The following is a 26,249-nucleotide window of genomic DNA, read 5'->3' as shown; positions in this document are numbered from 1 at the left end:
TCTAGATCCTACCCTGCTACCCCTCTGACTCTGTCTCCTGCTACTTCCTCTCTTACTCTCTCTCCCCTCTGGCCTCACTGGCTGGCCTCCTTGCTTCCCCTGGAACAAACCAGGCATGCTCCTGCCTCCCTGACATTCGCTCTGCCCAAGACACAGACAATCCAGTGGCTTTTCTCACCTCCTGCAGGTCTTTGCTCACATGCCACCGTCCCAGAGAAGCCTTCTATTAATTACAAACTGCAGTCTCTTTCCTCCTGCAAGCCTGTACCACACTTCTCAACTCATTTTTCTCTATAGCATTTATCAACATATACCATGTTGTATGTTTTTACTTATTTATTGTCTATCTCCCCCATGAGACTGCAAGTTCCCTAAGTGTGGCTGCTTCGTTTACTTCTATAGCCCTGTCATCTAACCTGGCTAACGATAGTTGCTGAAGACATTTTTGATGATTAGAAGATGAATGCATTGATTTGTAAAAATTCTGTCTATATTAAGGACATTAAGACTGTCGTATTTTCTTCAGAATTTCCAGCTTGCCTTGTAATTTTATTTGTGATAGTTTTGACCACAAAACAACTTCAACTTTTTATGTAGCTGGATCTACCAATAATTATCTTTTATTGTTTCTTTATCTTCCTTTGTAATTTTTAGCTCCCCCCCCATGAATTTGGTATTAACTTCCTTTTTTAAAGTTTTTACTTTTCCATGTGACATTTTTTAAATTTTGCATTTAACTCTGAAATTCATCTTAGTATATAGTCTGCAATAACCATATAACTTTATCCTTTCCAAATAACCAATTATGAGACTCTCTCTTAGTAGACCAAATTACTACATTCTGATGCTAGTAGCAGTCACCTATAAAATTAATAATTTTCTTTTGTATGATGATTTCTTGGGCCCCATTAATTAAGGTGATGGGAAGTATCTCCTGAGAGTAAGGCTCATCATAAAGAATCGTCATGCCCAACTGTAGTTCTTCTTAATGTGATAGGTACCTCTGGCACTATTGAAAATAATTAGCTCAGGGGTTTTTTGCCAAAGCCTATAGATACAATTTTAAATGGGTTCTCATATGAAGAAAAATATATACATAGGATCAATTAAGAGGTGTAGCCAAATATTGTCAAGAAGCTTGAGACTAAACTAGACTGTTTTATTACATTTATTACAGTTATAGAACATAAAAGCATAAACAAAATAGGTAGTAGTTAAAAGCCAGATGACTCAGACTCTAGATCCAGATGGAACTATGTTTAATTCTTGGTTCTGGCAATTACCAACTGTAAAGCCTTAGCCAAGTTAATTTAATCTCTCTGAGATTAATTTCAATCCATAAACTGAAGAAGATAATTTTACCTACCTGAAGATGATGAAATTTCAGGGATGGATCCTCTACTTGTACTTTTCTACCATAGTAGCCCTTTCTTCATGGGCCAGGTTATGCATGGTGTAGGGTTCTTCCAGATGCTGAGTATATCTATCCCAATTACATATTCAGGGACCAGGAAAATAATCATAGGGTTTGCATGAAACAAGTGGATACACTGTGAGATGGACTTGGTCCAAAACTCCACTTACTACCTATCCTCCATAGCCTTCACTAACCAGAGGCATTTTAGATTTTTTTGTATCAATATAAGCTCAAACTCCTTATCTAACATTTCTCAAAAAATCGAGGTATCCTTCCTTCGCCATGGTTGCTTTGTCATAGAAACCCAGGTCTCTCTGGAGAAGGAGTGAGGAATGTTTACTGTGTGTGCTTGTGGTGGCAGTGAGAGTCCTTCCTCAAGAGGACTGGGACTCTACTTAATTCTGGACCACTTGGATCTGGAATTTGGGTGAAGGACTTAATATTTCCATTGTGACAGCTGACATCATCCTTCTGCTCATGAGCTAGCCATTTTTTGTTATACAAATTGAGCACTATCCTAGCTGACTTTCCATCTGTTTTACTTCTCTAGTAACACTAGGATCTATTAACACCAAAGGTTCTTGTAGGTCAAGGTGCCCGATTGCTACTCTACCCTAGCTTGTTACACAGTAATTATGCCATTCTTGCCTAGGCCAGATAATTACTGCTTTCCTGCTCTGACATTCTGAAATGTCATTCAAATTGTGTTCATTCAGAGCACAATTTAATGGCTACATCACCTACCACCATCTTTCATCTACCAAGGACAGCTACTCTAAGGCTCTCAAAGATGCCACTGTTATCTAACCAGTTTTTCCCTATGACCTTGTAAAAGGAAAGTTTCCTGTGCTCTGACAAAATAGTCAGGTTGAATGTTCTTACGTATTCCATAGTCAATCCATCTAGCATTTGCATGTTCCTGAGCCTTCTGACCCCTTCCTCAATGCAGCAGAAGTTCTGAAATCTCAACCTCATTGACTGCAGGCCATCATGATGACCAAGTTTCAAAGTGTCATCAATGGACTTTTAGGACTTCTGGTGTCTTGTTAGAACACTGAATCTTTGAGTGCCCCATTTCAATGAGTTACACTCTCTCCTCATTTACATTCTGCTCTCTTTATGGACTGAAAATCTACTCTAATACAATATTTCCTAGTTCTTAGCAGAAAATACTATTTGGCTTCTGCAGTTTTTTAGGTATGTAAATTATCTCCCTCTGGAATAGGAGTTGTGTTTACTGCTCTGGCTGTGCTTGAGTTTTTGGCCGGACAGCAATGAGAAACTATTAGCCTGAAGGCAATGAGTGATCATGAGGCAGATCTCGAAGAGAATAAAATAATCTTTCAAGGCAAAGGCTCTTGGAGAAGTTGTTGCATAGTCTTTAAGCAAGGCTGTTTTCCTCTAGTAAAAGGGGAAAGAATTCTGCCTCTGCTGGCTTGAAAGATTCAGGGGAACTGGAAAGATTTCAGGCTTCTCTGCTTTCCCCACCCAATCATCCCAACCGCTGGTCTCAGGGCCCTACCATTTCCCTGTCAAGGCCACAATTTTAATACATAAGACCTGTCAAGAGTGTATGTCCAATCTCCTCTGCAGCTCTTCTACTATTACCATTTTACTATCTTGTTTGGAGTAGGGGGATGGGGCAGTTTCAGTTCCAAAGATGTGGCTTCTACTTGTCAAATTCTATACATGATTTTCAGCACAGCAGGTCTTGGATCACCATAGAGATAGGAATTTCTTTAAATCTGCTAGAAAGCCCCTCTGGATTTCACAGTGTGTCTTAAGTTGGGAGTTGCTGCTCTGAGATTAAAATTTTCTTTTTGCAAAGCTTGCAATGCTGTCAACAGAGGCTTGCTTACTCCTCAATTCATGTAATAATCATTGCTCCAAAATTTCAAGCACACGGTTGCCATAAAGCCCAATGTTTCACCTTCTACCTTACTGCATCCTAATTAACCATCAGCAAGACCATTAGAAATTGTGATGAAAGGCTCGGCTCAATGGCTTACGCCTGTAATCCCAGCACTTTGGGAGGCCAAGGTGGGCGGATCACCTGAGGTCTGGAGTTTGAGACCAGGCTGCCCAACGTGATGAAACCCCATCTCTACTAACAAAAATTAGCTGGGTGTGGTGGCAGACACCTCTAATCCCAGTTACTTGGGAGGCTGAGGCAGAGAGAATCACTTGAACCTGGGAGGCGGAGGTTGAAGTGAGCCGAGATTATACCACTGCACTCCAGCCTGGGCAACAGAGTATATAGGTGAAGCTTATATACTACAACTTTATTAAGAAGTGTATTTCCAGTGAAACAAGAATTGGGAGAAAGAAGAATGAGGCAGGGAATGAGGAGAGTGCTGGTGCAAAAGTGCATTACCATTACGAGATCATTGGGGTGTTGCTTCACCAGCCAGAAACCTCTGTGGCCAGTGGCACCTTTGACTGAGTTTTGCTTTGTTCTGCTTACTCAGTCTGGCAGGCTGTGTTCAGCTCACACTACCAGCCTGGATCCCAGGATGCCAAGGGCAAGCCAGGTGCGGATTAGCAAGGGGTGTGTGAGCAAGCATGGGGTCCGGTCTTTGCGCATAGCCAGGCATGCCAGCTGCTGCTGCAGGACAGATAGCCCCAGCTGCCAGCAGCGGCACTGGCTCCCTGAAAGGCCACAGCTGGACAAGGCACACTACAAGCAGCTTCCACAGCTGGCACTGGGGAACACAGTAGTGCCCAAAAACTTAGAGCCTTCCAGGAACTGCAGGGCTCCAAAGAGGGAGTCACAGACTTGGCTCAAGGAGCTCCCAGGTCTGGGCTCCCCAAAGGGCTGCAGCCCTTCTCTCCTTCTTTTTGCCTGCAACATGGAGAGCAAAGGGTGTGCCTCAGCCATGTTTGTGTCACAGCTCTTTTAGCCCTGAATGGCGAGTACTGAGTTCTTGTCCTGCATACAGGAAGAATGAGGTATTCAGACAAGTGGAGGGTGAGCAAAACGATGAGGAGCTTTATTGAGAAAAACAACAGTTCAGAGGAGACCCACAGTGGGTAGCTCCTCTCTGTAGCCAGGGTGTCTGGAGGAGGGTTCAGCTCTCTTAGCAGAGAGGGTAGCTCCTCTCTGCAGCTGTTTGACCAGTTGTCTCACCATGATCCCTTCTAGTCTGGCTGAATTCCAGGTTTTTATGGGACTCAGAGGGGAGGAAGTGCGTGCTGATTGATCCACACGTGGCTATGGGCCCGCCCAGGGAAAAGCACCGCAAGTTCCCCTCAGGGTGACTGGCCGCCCAGCCCTCAGGTTTCAGACCCTCCCTGGCTTGAAGATGAGGCTTCACTGGGGACCCAACCCCTTCTGCCCAGGAGCCTGTCTGCCTCCCGCCACTGTTCATGCCTTCATGCCAAGGGGTGCCTGCAGGCCAGTGCCAGGCTGTCCTCAGCCACCCCTAAGCCTCCCTTTCATGTTTGTCAGAGCCCAAAGTCTGCAGGAGGTCGAGGGGCAGGGGGCCGGTATGTCAGCACTGCCGCAATCATGTGCACACCTGGCCAGACTGCAACAGCGCCTGGACTCAGCCCCAACTTAAGCCGAAAATCGAAGTGGACATCAACAGCGGGGAGAAGCCAGGCAGCAGCAGCAGGAACTTCCTAACCTACAGGGGGCAAGGGGATCCTCCTAGGCCCCCAAGAATGCAGAGATGTCTGGGTCTGCAGCCACCCTACAGCAGCTGCAGCTGCACCTGCACCCTAGAAGTTCTTAATCCAACTTGGAAGGGTGGGGCTCTGGCCTGTCTCCAGGTCCCACCAGTTCCCTGGAACATGCAGCCCGGGTGGTGCTTCCTTGCAGCCTGGGGCGGGGGCTTCATGTCCTCACTGGGCCCAGGCCTGCGTCTGGAGCAGAGGTGATGTCACGAGTTCTCCCTGTGGCCCCAGTGCTCAGGGGCAGCCCCGGGACTTCCCCTCCTCCTGCTTGCTAACTCCTGTCCCTTTGAACAGTGTGTCTGGTTCACCCACTGGGCTGAAACTCTCCAATGAACAGGACACGCCCCCTGCCTCAGTACAGCCTGGCCGGCTCACGGCCATGCCTGGGGTTAGGGGGCGCCTCCAGGAGCAGATGGCAGGCGCGAGGCCTGACCATCAGGATTGCCTGGCTTGGTGGTCACCTTAATGTGGGGCACGTCCTGGAGATAACGGTCTCAGGCAGCCCCATACAGAGCCTTTTCCAGAGGCGCACGAAGTTGGCGCCATCGGCGGGTTGGGTGCAGTGGCCATGTCACTGGGCAGGTCCTCGAAGTGGGTGCCACTCCCACTTCTTGCCCTGGGCCCCTGAAGCGGGGCCCCAGGTCCACGTCTCGGGCCTGGGCCCCATGCTCCACATGCAAGCGCGGCACCGCCCTGGGCCCAGCTCTGCCTCGGGGACCCTCTCTGCCCACTTTTCTCTGCCTGACCTTGCTGCTCTCCCTCCAGCGGGTGGCTCGGCCCAGCCTCATTCCCGGGGTTCCCAGGGGTGGGTTCTCAGGGCAGCAGGTTCCGGGGGCGCTCCCAGGGACAGGCTCCAGGGGCTGCCCACCTCAGGGTACCTGAGGGCCCACGACCTACTCCTGTACCCCACTGCAGCCGGCGTCGGGGTAGCGGCTGCTTCGCACAGTCTGCTGCTGCTATTATCACCATGCTGACCACCGCCTAGTATTAAACAAGAGATTGCTGGCTCTCTCAGGACCATCTTCAAAACATCAAATGAAGTACATCTCAGGATAGTTTATACAGGGACATAAATGAATTTATATACTGGCTTTTATCTCCTCATTTATCAAATACACATCCTGCCGACATTAACTAGCCTTCTGGGTCTTATGGCATCTCATACCCAAAGTTAACAGGGATGCCCCAGGGCAGGAGGAGAGAGGCACATTGTGCAGGCCTGGGGTGAGACATTGTTGCACTGTGCCCATGCAAGGTCAGAGGAGCCCATCCTTTGGCACAGTTGGTGCAGAACACATGGCTGAGGTTTCCAGAGACAGGTAAGAAAGATCTAGGATGGCACTTAAAAGGCGATATACCACTTAAGGAACCAAACGACATTTTCCAGTTCCCTTTTCAGAGTATTATGCATGGATAGTATGCATCTGTCATACTTGACCAGAGCAAAGCCAATTGAGTGAAATCAGGGATCCCAGCGGTGAATGGCCTCTAGTCAGTTGTTTTTTACAGAAATTGGAGGTCTGTGTTTGCAAAGGATGAGGGAAGATAAATGTATGTAGAATATTGCCACAGGCAATGAGAGCTCCCTTTTTGTTCCTTTCTACTCTGAGTCTACTAAATACCTTGTTGGCCATGGTACTACTGAGAAATATTATTTTTAAAGAAATCCATTCTACTGAGTGGACAAGCTGCTGAAGTCTACTGTGAAGGTAATGAACGATTTGTTCGTAGCCTAATTATGCATCAACCTAAATTTCCCACTGAAGTTTCTTTTGCATAGTTAGAGTTTTAGGCCTTCTGGTCATTCCCAAAAGTATATTTGACCCTGATAGTCGCTAGTTCATAGAAATACTATGAAGATCAAATAAAAATATTTCAAATTAGCATACGAGATAACCAAATTTTTTTCAGAAGTCGAGTAAACAGCACAAAATGTCACAGAGAAAGAACTTTTATAGGAATATTACCGTAACTGAAAAATCATGTCAGTATTTTCATGTGCCCCCGTCCTTATCCCATTCATATTTCAGTGATTTCTTGGTCTCTAATCATCTTTCAGTTGCCTAGTACTCATTCTTGATATGTCCTCTGCATCTCTGTTTATATCTGCAGCTCTTGAACTCATCTGGCTTTTGCTCTTAGGATAAGCCTTGATTTCTGTATTTATCTTGTTTCATAATGTTTGTCAAACTCATGGCTCTTTTATGATATTCTGCCTCAATCAAGTTCATGCCTTTTTTTATACATCCTGACTTGTGTTGTCAGGGATATGCAGTATTCCCATCCCCTGGCCCAGTTATGGGTTGTAACAATTTAGTTCAGTCCTGGTAGAACTAGGACTTCACTGAACCAGGCAAAGCTATTCTCTCAGAATTATATGTACATAGTACGGTTCATAAAGACCCATTAATTTTTTTCAATTAAGACACTTTTTGTTTTAAGTGGCCAAAAGTCACACAAGAAGTCAGTTAAGAAAAAAGAGTATTTCTGACTAATGTATCTGAAACCTAAGGATAGATTCAGCTTCTCAGACATAAATGGATTTCAAGGCACTTATATTGGATCCTGGTCTCTCTCTCTCACTCAGCTTGGCTCCATTCTTAGGTAACTTTCCCCTCATGGCAGCAATGTATTTTCTAGAGAATCTAGATTTATAGACTCATAGTTCCATCACCACTTCTCCTTTGCCACAGTTTAAACAAAAGTCATAGGCTTGACTCTCGTTGGGTCACAAGCTTAACCCTAAGTCTATCACCAAGGCTAGGGTGATAAGACACTGTGACTGGCTGAGACTGAGCCACATGTTGAAAGCATAGTCAAGACCACCTAAACCACAAGAACTGTGAGTAAGAAAGAGATGCCTAACAGAAAAAAATCTGGTGCTGTTACTGCAAGGGCAGCCATTCGCCAGGTAGAACAGACCTGAGATAACCATCACAGTTGCCTTGACTGATTCATTCTTCCTTCCAATATGGCTTTCATAGGTCCAATTCTTAGGCCAACCACTATAATATCTAGATTTAGCTTGACACACCTGAGAATGCTCCACAGATTGCTTTACAGAATCACAGACTTTCCCTTACTTTTTACCAAAGAGCCATGGTCTGAAATGCACCTGTTTTCCCCTCTCATTTATACTAAAAAAAAAAAAAAAAAAAAAAAAAAAAAAAAAAAAAAAAAAAAAAAAAAAAAAAAATTACAAATACAAAAAAGTATCTAACCATAGCATATGGGAAATACAAGCCACACTGCTTTGCTGGTGTTTAAACCAGTAAAATCAGAGACATAATGAGCACACATCTTTGCACAGATACCACTTTCCACAGTGGTTGATGTGCCTGCAGTTGGCTGGAGTGGAAAATTATATCAAATTGAAATCACAGTGAGAGATCACCTCACACCCTTCAGGATGGCTATTATTGAAAAAAATAAGACAAGTGTTGGTGAGTATGTGGAGAAAGTGGAACCCTCGTGCATTGTTAACGGGAATGAAAAATTGTACAGCTGCTATGAAAAAATATATGTAGGTTATTCAAAAATTTAAAAATAAAACTACCATATGATTCAGCAATCCCACTTTTGGGTATTTATCCAAAAGAATTGAAATCAGGATCTTTAAGAGATGTTAGTACTCCTATATTCATTGCAGCACTATTCACAATCGCCAAGATATGGAAACAGCCTAAGTGTCCATCAACAGATGAATGGATTTTAAAAATGTGGTATGTACATACAGTGGAATATATTTTGCCTTAAAAAGAAGGCAGATGCAGCCATGAAAAAGAATGAGGTCATGTGTTTTGTGGGAATATGGACGGAGCTAGAGGCTATTATCCTTAGTAAACTAATGCAGGAACAGAAAACCAAATACTGCATATTCTCACTGATAAGTGGGAGCTAAATGATGAGAACTTATGAACACAAAGAAGGAAACAACGGACACTGAGGTCTGCTTGAGGGTGGAGGGTTGTGGGGAGAGGAACAGAAAAGATAACTATTGGTTACTGCACTTAATTCACAAGTGATGAAATAATCCGTACAACGAACACTCATGACATGAGTTTACCTGTGTAATGAACATTCACATGTACCTCCAAACCTAAAATGAAAGTTTAAAAAAAAATCATACAGGAAACATTGTCAAATATTAAAAACAGAAGGCAGAACATGGCAACCTGTCTGTAACATGTGACAATATAGATGAACCTTGAGGACATTATTCTAAATGAAATAAGCCAGTCACGGAAAGACAAATACTGCTTGATCCCATGTGTATGAGGTATTTAAAATAGTCAACTTTATAGACTCAAAGAGTGGAATGCTGATTACCAGCAACTGGAGGAAACATGGAGCATTACTAATCAATGAGCATAAAGTTTTAGTCAAGCATGATAAAAATAAGTAGAGCTCTGCTGTACAACGTTGTACCTATAGTCAAAAATAATGTATCGTAACTCAAAGATTTGGTAAGAGAGTAGATCTTACAAGTGTTTTTGCCACAATTAACACATAAAATAACCATATAGAATTTAATTTTAGAAGAAGTTTGTCAAAAACAACCAAGCCTCAAGTCCTGCTGTATACAAGGAACATATAAGAAATCAAATAAAGATGCAATTTATTCCTAGACACACACCCTTCTCCTACTAGGAACTCCCAACCATACTCCTATGCCACATTTTCAACATTCTTTGTGGCTGTAGTGACATTTTTGAATCTTTGCTTTTGTTTCCTAGTTCTTGGGGTTACATACGTCTCCCATCAGGTTAGTGTACACTTGGTTGTTAATTCTGGTAGAGCACAGCACATTAAGACACAAAAGTTGCTTAACTGTCAAACAGCACAACCTGGATTCCCCTCCCCCAACACCATCCCACTTCTCTCTCTCTGTCATTTATCTTCTACCTTCCTTCTTCTTTTTTTTTTTACAAAGGAAGAAAACTTCTTAATGGGGATGAGCAGCTTTTTTGTCAGAATAGAATAAAGACAAGATTCTTCTTAAAGTGTCTGATTTATATGAACTGTATTTTTAGGCGTTTCCAGATGTTGCATGCATTATGGTTGTGGTGTTGGTAAATGTGAAGGATTTCCCACATGAAGAATGATAGGAATTGGGAACGTGAACTCAGGAGAAAAAAAACACCCAGACTCTCTCTCTTATGTGCTCATAAAGACACCCTAAATTAACTTAGAAAATAGAAGCCACAGCTGATGTAAACAATGGAAACTATCCCTAGCTCCCCATTCAACAGATGAGTTGCCTGATCAATCTCCCTGACCCCCTGACACACACGATGTATCTCAGGAGACCAAAAGAGATGCCAGATTTTATCTGCTTTAATTATTTTATGATGCATTGCAGAAGGATATTTAAAATTTCTAAGAATTAGAAATATGAAATATGGTCCAGCCAGAATTTTTTTAAAAACCCAGGCAGTGGGCTCTTTGCCCACAGCTTTCCATCTGCCCCAGAAATGGTGCCCATCTGCACCACACTGTTTGTGGCTTATGGGTTTTAATTGGTACTGAACATGCAAAGCAAATGGCACAGACGCATCATCCTCTTTGAGAGCTGAGGTGGTATTCAGTGGATAGACGGAAGTTTTCAATTCAGTCATGCCATGTGGAGGACTGTCTTTGCCCTTGGAGTTTTCTTTTTGGCCAATAATCTTTTTGGCCAAGAATCTACCTGGTCAAGAATCTAGAACAACTAACTTAGTACCCAACCCTGGTTGCACTTCAGAATCACCTGTTTAGCTGTGGAAATAAACAGGCACTAGGGCTATCCCTAGATCAAATGTATCACAGTTCAGAGGCATCAGTACTTTTAAAATTTTCCAATAAAGTCTAAAACCATAGTTTTCTAAGGTATTGAAAAATTTTCTTTCTGTCTCTCCCTCCTTCTCCCCCTCCCTCTCCTTCTCTCATTCTTTCCCTCATCTCCTTTTCTTCCTCCCTCCTTCAAATATAAGTTTGGTGCAAAAGTAATGGCAAAACCTGCAACTCCTTTTGCATCAACCTAGTAATGGCTGTTGTGACATGATTATTTCCCCAAGAACACTCCCATTGTCATTCTAACTGTTAAAGCCATTTAAATCTACAGTGTTCTATTTCCAGATATTTTCTAGGATTATAGGAAGCTTGTTTTCAATATATGTGTTTATAAAATGATGTGAAGCGCTATTTGGCTTTACCAGTGGGCCAGCTTGGCTCTGGCCCTTGGTAGAAGCAGAAGATTAGGAACTGAGTGATGAAGCTGAAGAAACTTGGACAAATGACTTTTCCCATTTCCTCTTCATTGTCATTGATGCCTGTACCCACATATAGGGCCATTTAGAGTACCAAGCCCTCCAGTTCATTCCAGTTCATTCACTGATTAATTTATTCATTAAATAAATAAATGTGGACAGATCTTTTTCACCCTAACAATATTCCTGGCCCCATGCTAAGTGTTAAGTATACTCTGATGAATAAGAAAATTCTTCTGCTTTTAAGTGAATGAAGCATAGATACTTAATCGTAACACAAGGTTTTGCATTCTTAAATGGAAATATTTGAGTACAGTCTTTTTTTATTATACTTTGTGTTCTGGGGTACATGTGCAGAACATGCAGGTTTGTTACATAAGTATACATGTGCCATGGTGATTTGCTGCACCCATCAACCCCCGTCATCTACATTAGATATTTCTCCTAATGCTATCCCTCCCCCTACCTCCCACCCCCTGACAGGCTCCTGTGTGTGATATTCCCCTCCCTGTGTCCATGTGTTCTCACTGTCCAAATCGCACTTATGAGAACATGTGGTGTTTGGTTTTCTGTTCTTGTGTTAGTTTGCTGAGAATGATGGTTTCCAGCTTCATCCACATCCCTGCAAAGGACGTGAACTCATCCTTTTTTATGGATGCATAGTATTCCATGGTGTATATGTGCCACATTTTCTTTATTCAGTCTATCATTGATGGGCGTTTGGGTTGGTTCCAAGTCTTTGCTATTGTGAACAGTGCCACAATAAACATGCATGTGCATATGTCTTTATAGTAGAATGGTTTATTAATCCTTTGGGTGTATACCCAGTAATGGGATTGCTGGTCCAAAATGGTATTTCTAGTTCCTAGATCCTTAGGAATCACCACACTCCGTCTTCCCACAACTGTTTGAACCAACTAACACTGGCCGCACAACAGTGCTAAAAGCGCATTTCTGTTTCTCGCAATCCTCTCCACATCTGTTGTTTCCTGAACCTTTTAATGATCACCCATTCACCACTGCATGAAGGGTATCTCAATTGTGGCTTGATTTGCATTTCTCTAATGACCAGTGATGATGAGCTTTTTTACATAAGTTTGCTGGCTGATAAATGTCTTCTTTTGAGAAGTGTCTGTTCATATCCTTTGCCCACTTTTCGATGGGGTTGTTTTTTTCTTGTAAATTTGTTTAAGTTCTTTGTAAATTCTGGATATTAACCCTTTGTCAGATGGATAGATTGCAAAATATTCTCTCATTCTTCAGGTTGCCTGTTCACTCTGATGATAGTTTCATTTGCTGTGCAGAAGTTCTTTAGTTTAATTAGATCCCATTTGTCAATTTTGGCTTTTGTTGCTATTGCTTTTGGTGTTTTAGTCATGAGGTCTTTGCTCATGCCTATGTCCTGAATGGTACTGCCTAGGTTTTCTTCTAGGGCTTTTATGGTTTTAGGTCTTACGTTTAAGCCTTTCATCCATCTTGAGTTAATTTTTGTATAAGGTATAAAGAAGGGATCCAGTTTCAGCTTTCTGCATATGGCTAGGCAGTTTTCCCAACGTTTATTAAACAGGGAATCCTTTCTCCATTGCTTGTTTTTGTCAGATTTGTCAAAGACCAGATAGCTGTAGATGTGTGGTGTTATTTCTGAGGCCTCTGTTCTGTTCCATTGGTCTATATATCTGTTTTGGTGCCAGTACCATGCTCTTTTGGTTACTATAGCCTTGTAATAAAGTTTCAAGTCAAGTAGCATGATGCCTCCAACTTTCTTCTTTTTGCTTAGGATTGTACTGGCTATGTGGGCTCCTTTTTTGTTCCATGTGAAATTTAAAGTAGTTTTTTCCAATTCTGTGAAGAAAGTCAATGGTAGTTTGATGGGGATAGCATTGAGTCTGTAAATTACTTTCAGCACCATGGCCATTTTAATGATACTGACTTTTCCTATCCATGAGCATGGAATGTTTTTCCATTTGTTTGTGTCCTCTCTTATTTCCTTGAGTAGAGGTTTGTTGTTCTCCTTGAAGAGGTCCTTCACATCCCTTGTAAGTTGTTTTCCTAGGTATTTTATTCTCTTTGCAGCAATTGTGAATGGGAGTTCGACAAAATTCAACAGCCCCTCCTGCTAAAAACTCTCAATAAACTAGGTGTTCATAGAACGTATCTCAAAATAATAAGAGCTATTTATGACAAACCCACAGCCAATATCATACTGAATGGGCAAAAGCTGGGAACATTCTCTTTGAAAACCGGCACAAGACAAGGATGCCCTCTCTCACCGCTCCTATTCAACATAGTATTAGAAGTTCTGGCTAGGGCAATCAGGCAAGAGAAATAAATCAAGGGTATTCAATTAGGAAAAGAGGAAGTCAAATTGTCTCTGTTTGCAGATGACATGATTGTATATTTAGAAAACTCCATCGTTTCAGCCCAAAATCTCCGTAAGCTGATACGCAACTTTAGCAAAGTCTCAGGAACAAGATTAACTTGCAAAAATCACAAGCATTCCTATACACCAATAACAGTGAGCCGAGTCTTAAAGACTAAATAGGAATTAACAGGGCAAAAAAGGAAAAGGGGCATTCTGGGTAGAGGGGAAAACAACCAAAAACTCAGAGGTGAGAAATTGTACAATCCCTATAAGAATGTGTGAGTGTTCAATGGGGCTCAAGTTTGGCTTGCATGTTGAGGAATGGCTGCTGACTAAGAGCATCAGGCTGCTCTCCTCACTGCTGCCTGTGAGCGCATTTGAGGCTTTCACTTTTGATATAGAGCCTCACTTTGGATGATCCTTTCAACAAAATCTAACTGCACCCTAATTTTTTATGTTTATTCCATGTTTCTGTGGGTTTTTTTTTCTTTCTTCCCTACAGGCTGGTGGGTATTGCGTTTGGGGAGGGTGAGGACTGATGAATTGAGTTCCCATTTGATTTACAGACTATACAGCACACATAAAACACACCCTTACTAGGGAATCTTAATGAGGGATACAGGCTTTCAACCTCTAGTGACAAGGTTGCCAAACCTTTCCTGGGTTTGGGCCTGGGAATCTGAATTCTTAATAAGCTCCCCAAAGTAAACCCAGTGAGATTGGACAGCACTTCCCTAGTGCCCAGTGCTGATCTGAGAAGGTACATTTAGGGCATACTAGCTAACACTTATCTAGTAGTAACAAATGCCAGGAATCATTCAAAGTGCTTTTCAAAAATTAACTCAACCCTCATAAGAACCCTATAAGGCAAGCTTGTAACTATGTCCATTTTAGAGATAAGGAAACTGGTGCACAGAGTTCAAATGACTTGTCTGAATTACACAGCTAGTCAGTGGCAGAACTGGAATCAAAGCTACTCTGATTTCATTCCCTAGATTGCTTTCCTAAATTTTCAAGGCCGTTAGCCAAGCTGATACGAAATACCTGCTATGCTCCAGGCACAGTCTATATTGCAGCAGATACATAAAAGTATTAGGTCGGTGCAAAAGTAACTGGGGTTTTTGCTATTACTTTTAATGGCAAAAACCACAATCACTTTTGCACCAACCCAATACAACAGAGCCAGTGGTGTGCTGGTGAACACGTTATATCTGGTTCTCTGGGTGGGGGAGGGGTGGAGATATGATATGTAATGCTTGTCAGTTTCTATGGTTCAGATGTCACTGACCATGGAATTGGGAAGAAATGTGCACAGTGGGCTCTGATAAGCTGTTATGAGCTGGCTCCAGATCACCACATGATACGTCCCCTGCTCACTTGTGACTTGCTGCCTGGTGTCAGCTATCACAACAAATGCCATCATGAAGGTACCAGCCAGTGGCTAGGGAAGAACAGAGAAGGAAAATCTATTTTCTCAAACAGCAGGAGTGTCAAGTGGCTTTGGAGAGCTAAAATCGTGCTCTTGGTTGCGATAGTGGGAGGACCAAGGAAACTGCATTTCAGCACTTGAACAGCACAGCACAGAGCCAGGAGCCACCCATTGAGGGAGATCAAGGGTAGGAGCTCAAAGGCCTTCCTGGCCCCAAATATCCTTCTTGATAATCTCCTTACAAATTTATTTACTTGTTTAGAGACACAGTCTCACTCTGTCACCCATGCTGGGGTGCAGTGGCATGATCTTGGCTCACTACCACGTCCGCCTCCCAGGTTCAAGCAATTCTCCTGCCTCAGCCTCCCAAGTAGCTGGGACTACAGGTGCCTGCCACCACGCATGGCTAATTTTTGTAATTTTAGTAAAGATGAGGTTTCACCATGTTGCCCAGGCTTGTCTCGAACTCCTGAGCTCAAGTGATCCTCCCACCTCAGCCTCCCAAAGTGCTGGGATTACAGGGATGAGCCCAATTTATTTCAACTCAACTTGTTTTCCCCTTCTTTCTCTCCCAACCCCATGTCAAATACAGGTCTGCAAATTTTCTAGGGAGAATTTCCTGCCACACCCTATAGACCAGCTGCCCTTCACATGTGCAAACATTCTCCCCAGGGCTAACGCAGAGGACCCATGAGGCAGCCTCATAGCACATAACAGCTATGGGGGGCCTGGGGACTCAGATGACAGACAAGATGCATGGTGAGTTTTTTGTGATATTTTAGGTACCAGCAATGTTTCTACGGGGTCAATCTGTCCAGTCTCCGGGGTGCAGCAGTGGATGAATACTTCAGGCAGCCAATAGTAGTAAGTGTGCTCTTTTCAGGGTTTCTCCCATGTTTATGTATTGATTCATTCACTCACTCATTCATTCACTGGCGTGCACTGCGCTGCCAGATTCTGTGCTAAGCCATCACAGAATAGGAGAAAGAGTTCCCTAGAGCACTGTGTGTTCAAGTCTTCCAGCTCTAATCTCCTCCATCAATTAAGAAAATCATCAGAGAATGATACTATTGAAAGCGAGGAAATTTTTAAACTACCTTTCAGTAAGTAACTTCTAGTTCCCCACTGCCCTGACCCACCCCATACACAACTCAGCCCTTAACATTTGTTCAACACTTCACATCCTCCCATTCATTCTAGTGGCCCAAAACATAGTAGAAGAGCAAGCATTATATAACAGCTTAGAGCAGGAGCTTTGCCGTTAATCAGATTTAAATTTCAGCCATGGCCCCATTTTGCTGTGTAACCTTGGAAAACTTTAAGTTTGCATCATCTAAAATTCTTTCAGTTGTAAGTAGAAGAAAAATCAAATTGGCTTAAGCTAAAATTGAATGACTGTCTTTCAAAAATTACAAAGCCTAGAGACAGAGTTTGCTTCTGGGACGTGTTGCAGGAGCTCCAAAAATGTCACCAGGATGTGATTTTTCTATCCTTATCAATTATCTCCACTTCCTCTGATTTAACACTTTTCCTAGACAGGCTTCCCTTCATGGTAACAAGATGGCTACAGAAACTCAAGCCTCTGCTTTTTACGACTCTAAATTCCACAGGAGAGCCTGCCTTTTCCTAATAACTTAAGCCAAAAGCTCCAGATTTAGTTTAGGTAGTTTAGTTAGGTTATCCTACCTTGGATTATGTGCTCATCTATGAACCAATCACTGTCTTCAGGGGAAAAGTAGTGCTCTGACTTCCCGATCTGGGGTCATATACCACATCTTTTACCGAGGGTATACTAAGTTCATATGGAACTTTTTGGACAGAATGTGGAGAAGAGATAAACCCGCACTGCTAAATAAATTCTGGATAGTCAGAAACACACACACACCGACACACACACACACACACACACCCCAAATGCCTGCTCCAGAGATTTTTAAAGAGTAAATGATACATCCTAGTAAAGCCCTTAGCACTTAGTAAAGCACGAAAAGCACTCAGTGCTTAACATAGTAGGTACTCATTTTTTATTGTTTTTATTGTTAACATTTTTCTCATTAAGTTCATGCTTTCTAAATTCTACCTCCTGATGACTTAAAATTACAGAAGAAAAGCTAGACTGCAAATTTCCTTGAGCTCAGTTTATCTTGGCAGAAAGGCAACATCTTTTATTTTTTCCCCCAAGGACACATTCCATGTTAGGATTTTGATGGCTCAAACAGTCAAATACACAGTAAACTTTATGAATGCGGAAGAGGAAGATATACACAGGTTTTGTGCAAATCAGTGTTGCTCTTGATGTTTAAAATCTTCTCTCTACATCTCCCACCCACAAAACTTCATTGCAGACTTTTGCTACTCACACAGGGGAGAGATTTTAGATATTGGTCACATATGGGAATGATGTGTCAGTATTAGTTTCATTTATTGCTAAATAAAGATAATGATGTTTCCTTCCTAGGATATTATCCCCATTTTATAGACGACACATAGGAGGCAAAGTGGAATGATAGGTTGTATGAAGTCACAGAATTAGGATTATAAATTATTCTACTACAAAGACACATGTACACGTATGTTTATTGCGGCACTATTCACAATAGCAAAGACTTGGAATCAACCCAAATGTCCATCAGTGACAGAGTGGATTAAGAAAATGTGGCACATATACACCATGGAATACTATGCAGCCATAAAAAAGGATGAGTTTGTGTCCTTTGTAGGGACATGGATGCAGCTGGAAACCATCATTCTTAGCAAACTATCACAAGAACAGAAAACCAAACACCGCATGTTCTCACTCATAGGTGGGAACTGAACAATGAGATCACTTGGACTCGGGAAGGGGAACATCACACACTGGGGCCTATCATGGGGAGGGGGGAGGAGGGAGGGATTGCATTGGGGAGTTATACATGATATAAATGATGAATTGATGGGTGCTGACGAGTTGATGGGTGCAGCACACCAACATGGCACAAGTATACATATGTAACAAACCTGCACGTTATGCACATGTACCCTAGAACTTAAAGTATAAAAAAAAAAAAAAATTAAATAAATAAATGAAATAACAATTCAAAACAAAAACAAAAAAAACAAAAAAAAAAAATTATGTTAATTGGAACCAGGATTTGAACCTTTCAGAAGGCTCCAAAGTCTGGGCTTTTAGCCACTCTGCTTTGTGCCTCTAAAGTGACAGCATATATGTGAATGCACTTAGGCCAGTGAATGTGTTAAGGACAAGCAAAGAGCTACAACTTGTTAGGTGCTTTCTCCATACTAGGCACCGTGCTAAGTGTTTTAGAGGCACCAGCTGATTTTTAAAGAGGACACTCAATAAATGTTCATTTCTGTCCTCTTCCCCTCCACTTGAAAAGACTCTGAAATGAGGATTCCTACCTTGACTTGGCTCCATTTTTTTAGATGGTGGTGTGAATCCTTTTGGGGTGACCTTTCACTAATATTTTGTCTTTTTCTCCCTTAGAAAATTAATAGTCATATTTGTTTTCTGGACAAGAAAGTTAAGACTTAGCCAGGGTGAGAATTTAGAAAGTGCATCTGGCTAATGAAAAAATCATCCATCTTGATATAATGATGCACAAAGGGTGTGCTGGATGTTAGGATAGGCCAGAACATGCTGCAGTAACAAAAAGAAACCTCAGTGGCTTCTAATAACACAGGTGTCTTGTTTTCTACACAATGTATCCATCATGCACCAGCTTTAGCTCTACCATGCATTACCCACACCAGTAATTGAGCCAGTGTAGCAGCTTCTATCTGAAATGATGCTGGTCACTCAGGAGAAAGAATGAGTATGTTAAAGTATGAAAGGACAATGAAAGCTTCTGGCTGGAAATGGCACAAGTCACTTCTGTTCACATTTGATCAGTCGAAGCAAGTCACGTGGCAGTACCTGAGCTCAAGTGGGTGGAAAACTGCAATCCTACCATATGCTCAGAGCAAGAGAAATGGCATTTGCAAACGACTCTAATAACTACCAAAGATCCAGAAAAAAATCGACTTTGATTAGCTTTATTTATTGCTCTGAACTACCTCCTGAATCCTAGGGAATATTTTAAAAATTATGTCTATGTGGGTTTTCCACCGATGTCATTCATTCATTTGTGCATCAATTCAGCAAATGTTTATTGAGATTGTGCTATGTGCCAGGTACTGTGGTGGTGCTAGCACATGTATGGAAAGTAATTTTTAAAGTTTCTATTCTTCAGGAGCTCATACTTTATCTAGGGAGATGCAAAACATGAAAAGAAATAATAACAGTCAAGACCAATAAATTCAATGTGCCAAGTACAATGGAAAACTCTAGAAATATTTTGTTTTCAGCAGAGTGAAGGAAGGTAAGTCTTTGGGGACACCATGAATACAGAGAACATACAACCTCCTCTGAAAACTTCTAAAGCACTTCAGAAAATCCAACTCCTCGGAGTGATACAGCCCCAGCAATGAGCCAATAATTATGAATTACTCTAAAATTTGCAAAGAACTCTTATATACATGTTTTTTCATTTAACATGCAGAAGAATCTTATGAGGAAAGTAGGAGAGTGATTTTGTCACCCTTCAGCAAATGCAGGTACCAAGTTTCAGGGAATTTAAATGACCTTCCAAGGTTCCACAGCTAAAATAGGTCCAGCATCTAGATTGCATTGTATCTTTCCCAATATTCTTTCTATTCCTGCTTATTCTGCATTTGGCATAAACCACAGCCACTTCTGCATGACTCTTGTTGTAGCCTAGTGGAAGTTAAATTGCCTCCCACAAAAATCAATTAACTATGAGGATGACCTTCTGAGTTCGATGTTTCCTTTGTGCTCCACTCCATTTTTAGAGGCCGGAACAACCTTTCCCTTTGAGCAGCTGTGGAGGGGAACTCTCCCTGCCCATGCGTTGGCTTCTTGAAGGATGGCTGCCCTCTGTGTCCTGAATCATCCTCCTCTTCTCTAGTCAAACCTAGCTCCAGATGTTACCTTCACCCTATGCAGTTCCAGGTCATTGCAGCAGAGTAGCGTAGTTCTTGAAGGGTTTTGTCAAGAAGTAAGCTTCTCAAATGTGCAGCACCACCCAAGCATTAATCACACACTGAGAGAACTTGGCTGCCAAGGCAAAAGTGCCCAAGAGAGAAAGAAAATATTCCTACTGATCTCACAAATATATCTAGTACATCTGTCAACAACAACAAAATAATTCCAAGTCTTTTATCTTTTTTGTTTCCTTACAGAGTAGAAATTCCCTTTGTGTTTCAGATGGCACAGTCTGGGCTCATCCATGGCCTGGCGTTCTGGTTTGATGTGGCATTTGTTGTATCTCTGTGTGTATACCCCCCACCAACATTTTCTCAGTCTGCTCTACCCCATGCTATCTACTATTTGTAATCACAATTTTAAAGTGTTTAATAATTGATTTCAATGACACTAATTCTTGTTTCTCCAATTTTGAAGGAAATAAACACAGATGTTAATGTTAATTTTAGATTTTAGGAAAAAGTGAAAATGAGATGCTTTTCCATGTGTCATATCAACTCTAACTAAACTATGCAAAGCCTCTTAAGCCAAATGGATTGAGCTTTGGAGGAGTGAGAGAGGGTTTGTGCTTTTTGCACCTCTTTGGTCTTTAATAGAATCGATGGGGTGGTACCCCAAGCCTTTGCTTTTGTTTCTGACACACCTGCTTATACAATCTCTTGTATCCTGATACCTTGAATTATACTTTTCCCAGTTTTGGTTTATACTCTGGAGTCCTTTGACGATCAGGCAGATGTGTATTACTAATGCTAGTTGCAACATTAGGAAACTTCGCTATCTGTGCACCTTCCTATTGCACAGGTTTGAAAGTTGCAGGGAAAAGAGGGGAAAGACTACCTACACGTTGGCTGTCACTGTTTGGTGTTCCTTGTGTGGGCCGCACCAGTCCATGGCCCCCAAATCTCTATTCTCTTCCTGACTGCTGTACTCTGTTCCCAGGCTTTCTAGTATGTTCCAGCTAGCAAAGAAATCTGGTCTGGGTCACATGCCCAGGTAGAGGAAAATGTTTACCGTGTGCTCTCCTTCATTCCTTGTGAGAATGCCCAGGCTTATCATTGTACCTGCTTAGAAAGAAATGCCCATGGGGCTGTAATACAGCTTGGGGGTCTGGAGGAAGACTCAAGAGAGGGGACCCCTGGAAACCTTGTCAGAGCTGACAATCTGAGAAGAAGAAAATGAGGCACAAATAACCTTGACTCCATATGAACATGTTTGTTCAAAGAATACATACATTTGCTCCTCTCTGTAATAACCCATGTAAATGAATTTGGTCCTGCAAGGGTGAGAGAGACAAGCATGAAGTAGCCTACCTCAAGGGGCAAGTGTCTTTGAAATTAAATGCTTTGTCTTTTAAAAAATATATATATATATAGAAAATTTGTGGACCAGCTTGGGCAACATAGCGAGACCTTATCTCACAAAAGGTTTTTTTAAAAATTAGTTGGGCGTGGTGGTGAATGCCCATAGTCCCAGCTACTCGGGAGGCTGAGGTGGGAGGATCACTTGAGCTCTGGGCAACAGGAAAACAGGCCTTGAAACAGGGTTTCTACCCTGTTCAAAAAAAAAAAAAAAAAAAAAAAAAAAAAAAACAGAAGAAGAAGGGGAAGGAAGATTTGCATTCTATTGTATATTACATCTGAGTATATTTTGATATAAAAGTCATTTATATTACTTAGGCAGCTAAATTACATACAATTTTTCACCAAATCTTCTAGTCAAAATTAACCCTCTAGGAATTTGCCCCATGCTTAATGTGCCCCTTGCTCCCCTTCAGCCAGCAACCACTGCCCAACCCCTGGACAGGTGACCTTGGTGTAGAAGCACAGCAAGACTTTCTCACTTTTTCATATGAAATGAGGAAACTCAATTTAACACTCAGGCAGACACACACAGGATGTCTGAGCTGGAAGCATGGTAGATGCCATATGCTCTGGTAGTTTTTCTTGCTTCCAGAAGCACCTTCAAGACCCCTGAACAGGTTGGCAGGAGTCAGTAAGAGGCCAGACTCCAGACATCTCCCTTTGCTGCACTATTCAAACAAATCAGCTTCTGATTTAACCTTGTTACTTATTGGGCCTCTAATGAGCTTTGATTCAGAAATACAGGTTGCCATGGTGGCCAAGTCTATGAGTTTGAAGCATGACTCCCCAGTTGTCCTGTGTGATGTTGGGCAAATTGTTTAACCTTTCTGGGCATACTTCACAGGATGATTGTATAGATTTACTAAAATTATATACATAAACTCTTAATTCAGTACTCAGCATGTGGTACTTACGCCATAATTTTTTTTTTTTTTTTTTTTTTTTTGAGACAGGGTCTTGCTCTGTCGCCCAGGCTGGAGTGCAGTGGTGTGATCTCACTCACTGCAACCTCTGCCTCCCAAGTTCAAGCTATTCTCCTGCCTCAGCCTCCCAAGTAGCTGGGACTACAGGGGCCCGCCACTATGCCTGTCTAATTTTTGTGTTTTTAGTAGAGATGGGGTTTCACCATATTGGCCAGGCTAAACTCAATCTCCTGACCTCGTGATCCGCCCGCCTTGGCCTCCCAAAGTGCTGGGATTATACAGCCATGAGCCACTGCGCCTGGCCTGCTCCATAAATTGAGCTATCCTTCTCATCAATGGGTTCTATGACTCAAAAGAACGAAAACAACTATCAACCTTAGTCTGCAGTCCAACCCATTAATGTGGGTCTGACGTGTGATTGGCTTTTATCTCTTTTTCTTGCCCTACAGGGTAACGGTTTGGCTGTCAACAGCCCCAACTGAGCCTCTGACTCATTGGTACCAGGTGTGGTGCCTCCTGCAGACTCCTCTCTTTGCCAAGGAAGGGGAGATGCTGTCAGGGAAAGTGCTGTTTGTAGCCAATAAACGGTAAGCAGGAAAGTACAGATGTGTTTTCACCTCTTTTTCCTGGGCATTGAGGTCTGGGAGCAGGAAGAAGCTGGTGGGCCCCTGAGACTCTAGCACCTACAAATGGACAGCAAGCTTTCCAGAGGCCTGCCTGAGCAATGTGTGTGGTAAGGAAGAGGAGCTTCACATAACTCAAAGGCAGTGTTCTCCACCTGACCGTGGAGGAAGGAAGGAAATCCAGCAGCTCACAGGAGTACTTGCCAAGGCTTGAATGATCAAGTGTTTAAACCTTGTGTCAGCTTCCTGGACTGACTTACATTGGTCAGTCTGGCCACATACCCCCAAATTTAGTACAATAAAATTGATCTGTATACAGGGGAGAAAAGCATTCCAGAGGCAGTATATAGTGTCAGGAAGGCCTCTGTGGAAATGGATTTCATGAGTTATCTGCAAGATTTACCTCGATTTATCTCTTATTTTTTCAATGTCCTATTTCACCTTGTTGGAACTCTGCTGTGTGAGTTAGAGGATGGAAGAGTAGAGGAGTGGTTCCAAGACCTTCAGGGTATCAAGGGTACTCAGAGGTCATCTTATTCAACTTTCTTTCCTTGCTACCTCCCACTCTTCCTTCTATTTTATCTTTTGCAGATGTAATAGTCAAATTTTTATTTCAAAACTATTAAGCAGATAAAGGCCTGTGCTTGAATACTCCTGTGACAAAGAGCTCACTACCTGACAAACTAACTCTTTCATTTTTGAAGTCTTTATTTCTTTAATTACAAAAACCTAACATACATATAAATGAAAACTACAAAAGTGTATAGAGTCCTTCTCCACTCCCACACCTCACCCCACACCTCTGATGTGACAGTTTGATTTGTATACTTTCAGGTGATTTTTCCGTGATGTGCCAGTAAAGAACATCATGGTGGGGCTTGTTTGTACAAGTTAACACTAGAAGTCTGCAACTTAATTTTTACTTAGTAATAAGTCCTGAATCTGCACAGATAGATCTTTTTTGTTCTTTTTAATACATGCATAATAGTCCAGAGCATGGATATACTATAATGTTTTTTTTAAAAAAATCTCTGATCGACTGATTCAGGTTGCTTTCAATTATTTAGACATTGCAACAAATTCTGCACTAAACATCTTGGAACACACAGTGTGTACGGTGACATGAGTGTTTTCAAATGAGATGCCTAGAAATGGAAATGCTGAATCACAGAGTATGTACATATCATGCTCTGGTAGATACTACTTTTCTCAATGGTTGCACCAATTTCCCCTTGCACCAGCAATAAATAAGCATGTTCATTTATCTACATCTTTTCCTAAACTTCATATTATCCATCTGTATGATTTGTGTCAGTCTGATAGACCCAAAAATATTTTTTTACAGTAGCGTCTTGTTTGGTTTGTATTTACGTTTTGGTAAGGTTAGGTTACTCTTCATATGGTCCTTGGCTATTAATGTCTCCCATTTTCAACATCTCCAATTATTAAAAAAATTATCCTTACTGTTGATTCTATATCTTACTTTCTATAAATTCCACTTATTGATCTTAGTTGTGTTTCTGAACTCGAACAAAGTAGGTTGGCTCTAACCTCTAAATGGCAATTGTTCAAATATTTGGAGAGTTTTAACAAATGTCCTTCTAGCCTACCTGTCTTTAAGCTAACATCCTCAACTCCTCCCTCCCATAGGAGTGATTTTGAAATAGTTTGAAATTCTAAGTTCTCCCCCTCTGAAATACCCTGGTTATCAGTGTCTCCTTTTAAAACATTTCTTCAGCACTAATTACAGGACGACAGCATATGTGTTCTGATAAATGCTGGGATCAGAGCAATAGTAACTCTTTCTGTTTTGAATCATAATAATATATTTTTAAGTTTGGGATCCATTTTACTTGAGTGTATAGTCAATTAAACACAAGAAGTGTATTTTTGCATGATTGACTTTTAAATCACATTTCTCCCTTTTCCTAGTATGCAGCTAGCTGGTCTTTTCAACTTCGGTACAGGTTTTGTATTTATTCCACTCATTCAATTATCTACTGTTTTTGGATCTTTACTAGAGCCGGTGGATTATTTCTTTTAATTTTTTTAGCATATTAGTGATTCCTACCATTTTATCTTTTGCAGATTTAATAGGCAAATTTAGATTTAAAAAATATTAAGTAGAAAAAAGCCAAGGATGTAATCTTCCTTCAAAGTTTGCATGTATCCAGCTTTCTTCACACCTTTTGGCTTTGGTCATGGAAGTAGCTCAAAATCCACTCACCTGTATTCATTCCCAGGCCACATTTCTCCAGCTAGGTCAGAAAGAAATATAATATGACCTTTTTGGAATATGATATCTAAATAACCTTAATTTCTGACTTCACTCTCATAGCCCAGCCCAATAACTCTGCCAATAAAAAGGAAATGAAACTAATTGAACATCGCTTTTATTATAGTGAAACTGAGCTAGGTCTCTAATTATCATGACTTTCTATCTCCTTAACCTCATTTGGGCACCTTCTCTTCCCCCGTCATGTAGCCTCAGTTATTATTTCTTGCATATCCTCTCAGAGTTTCATTTTAGATATAAAATTACAAAACACTGTAAAGGTAAGAATCTACTTTCTTATTTATTTCCTCCTCATTGCTTTTATACCTAAATAGTAATATTCTGTATCTGTTTTCTACGTCCTTTTTCACTGAGCAATACATCTCAAAGACATTTCCATATCTGCACATCAAGATCCTTCTTGTTCTCTTCCGTCTGCATCATGATCTTCCTTCATGAAAGTTATTGCTTCCTCCATACAGGTGAAGGCTTCATTATGTTTCAAAAATCGTGACAAAATATTTGCTCACCTTTTTTATATGTGCCATGGCATCATTTTACTGATACACGTTTTTCATGTGTTTGTAAATTTTACTACTTTTTTCTACTTTTTTTCGTGATCACTTCTCTCGCACTTGTTGTTTTGATGTTATTGTTCATCAAATTATAGGACTTTTCTGGGCAGTTATTTACAGGAGGAAGTTTCTGTGGCAGAAGAAGATGTGATAGTTTTCATGCTATTGGTTTTCTCAACTCAAACTTTTCTTCTTCTAGGTTGCCACAGAATCACACTGCTTCCTGCAACAATGGCTCCTCTTGTATTCTTTAGGTAGTTCCACCATGCTCCAGTTCCAGGAGCATTTTTGCCCAAAGCTCTGCTCACCCCAGTTCCTGC

The 26,249-nt window shown here is 41.6% G+C and overlaps 1 protein-coding gene across 1 annotated transcript in view; it reads left to right on the top strand.

Moving 5' to 3' along the window:
• LOC108520965 (histone-arginine methyltransferase CARM1-like) overlaps positions 1-26,249 on the top strand; it is a 72,682-nt gene that overhangs the window by 39,838 nt on the left and 6,595 nt on the right. Inside the window, exons 4-7 of the mRNA XM_017860544.1 lie at positions 15,914-15,995; positions 17,314-17,399; positions 20,370-20,459; positions 22,906-23,043. Coding sequence (XP_017716033.1) covers positions 15,914-15,995; positions 17,314-17,399; positions 20,370-20,459; positions 22,906-23,043 — 396 coding nt within the window. The remainder of the gene's footprint in view (positions 1-15,913; positions 15,996-17,313; positions 17,400-20,369; positions 20,460-22,905; positions 23,044-26,249) is intronic.

Source organism: Rhinopithecus bieti, unplaced genomic scaffold, assembly GCF_001698545.2.
Source record: "Rhinopithecus bieti isolate Rb0 unplaced genomic scaffold, ASM169854v2 scaffold_55570, whole genome shotgun sequence".
Classification (NCBI taxonomy): Eukaryota; Metazoa; Chordata; class Mammalia; order Primates; family Cercopithecidae; genus Rhinopithecus; species Rhinopithecus bieti.
Note: the sequence above shows the minus strand (reverse complement) of the source record. Positions and strands in the feature narration are given on the sequence as shown.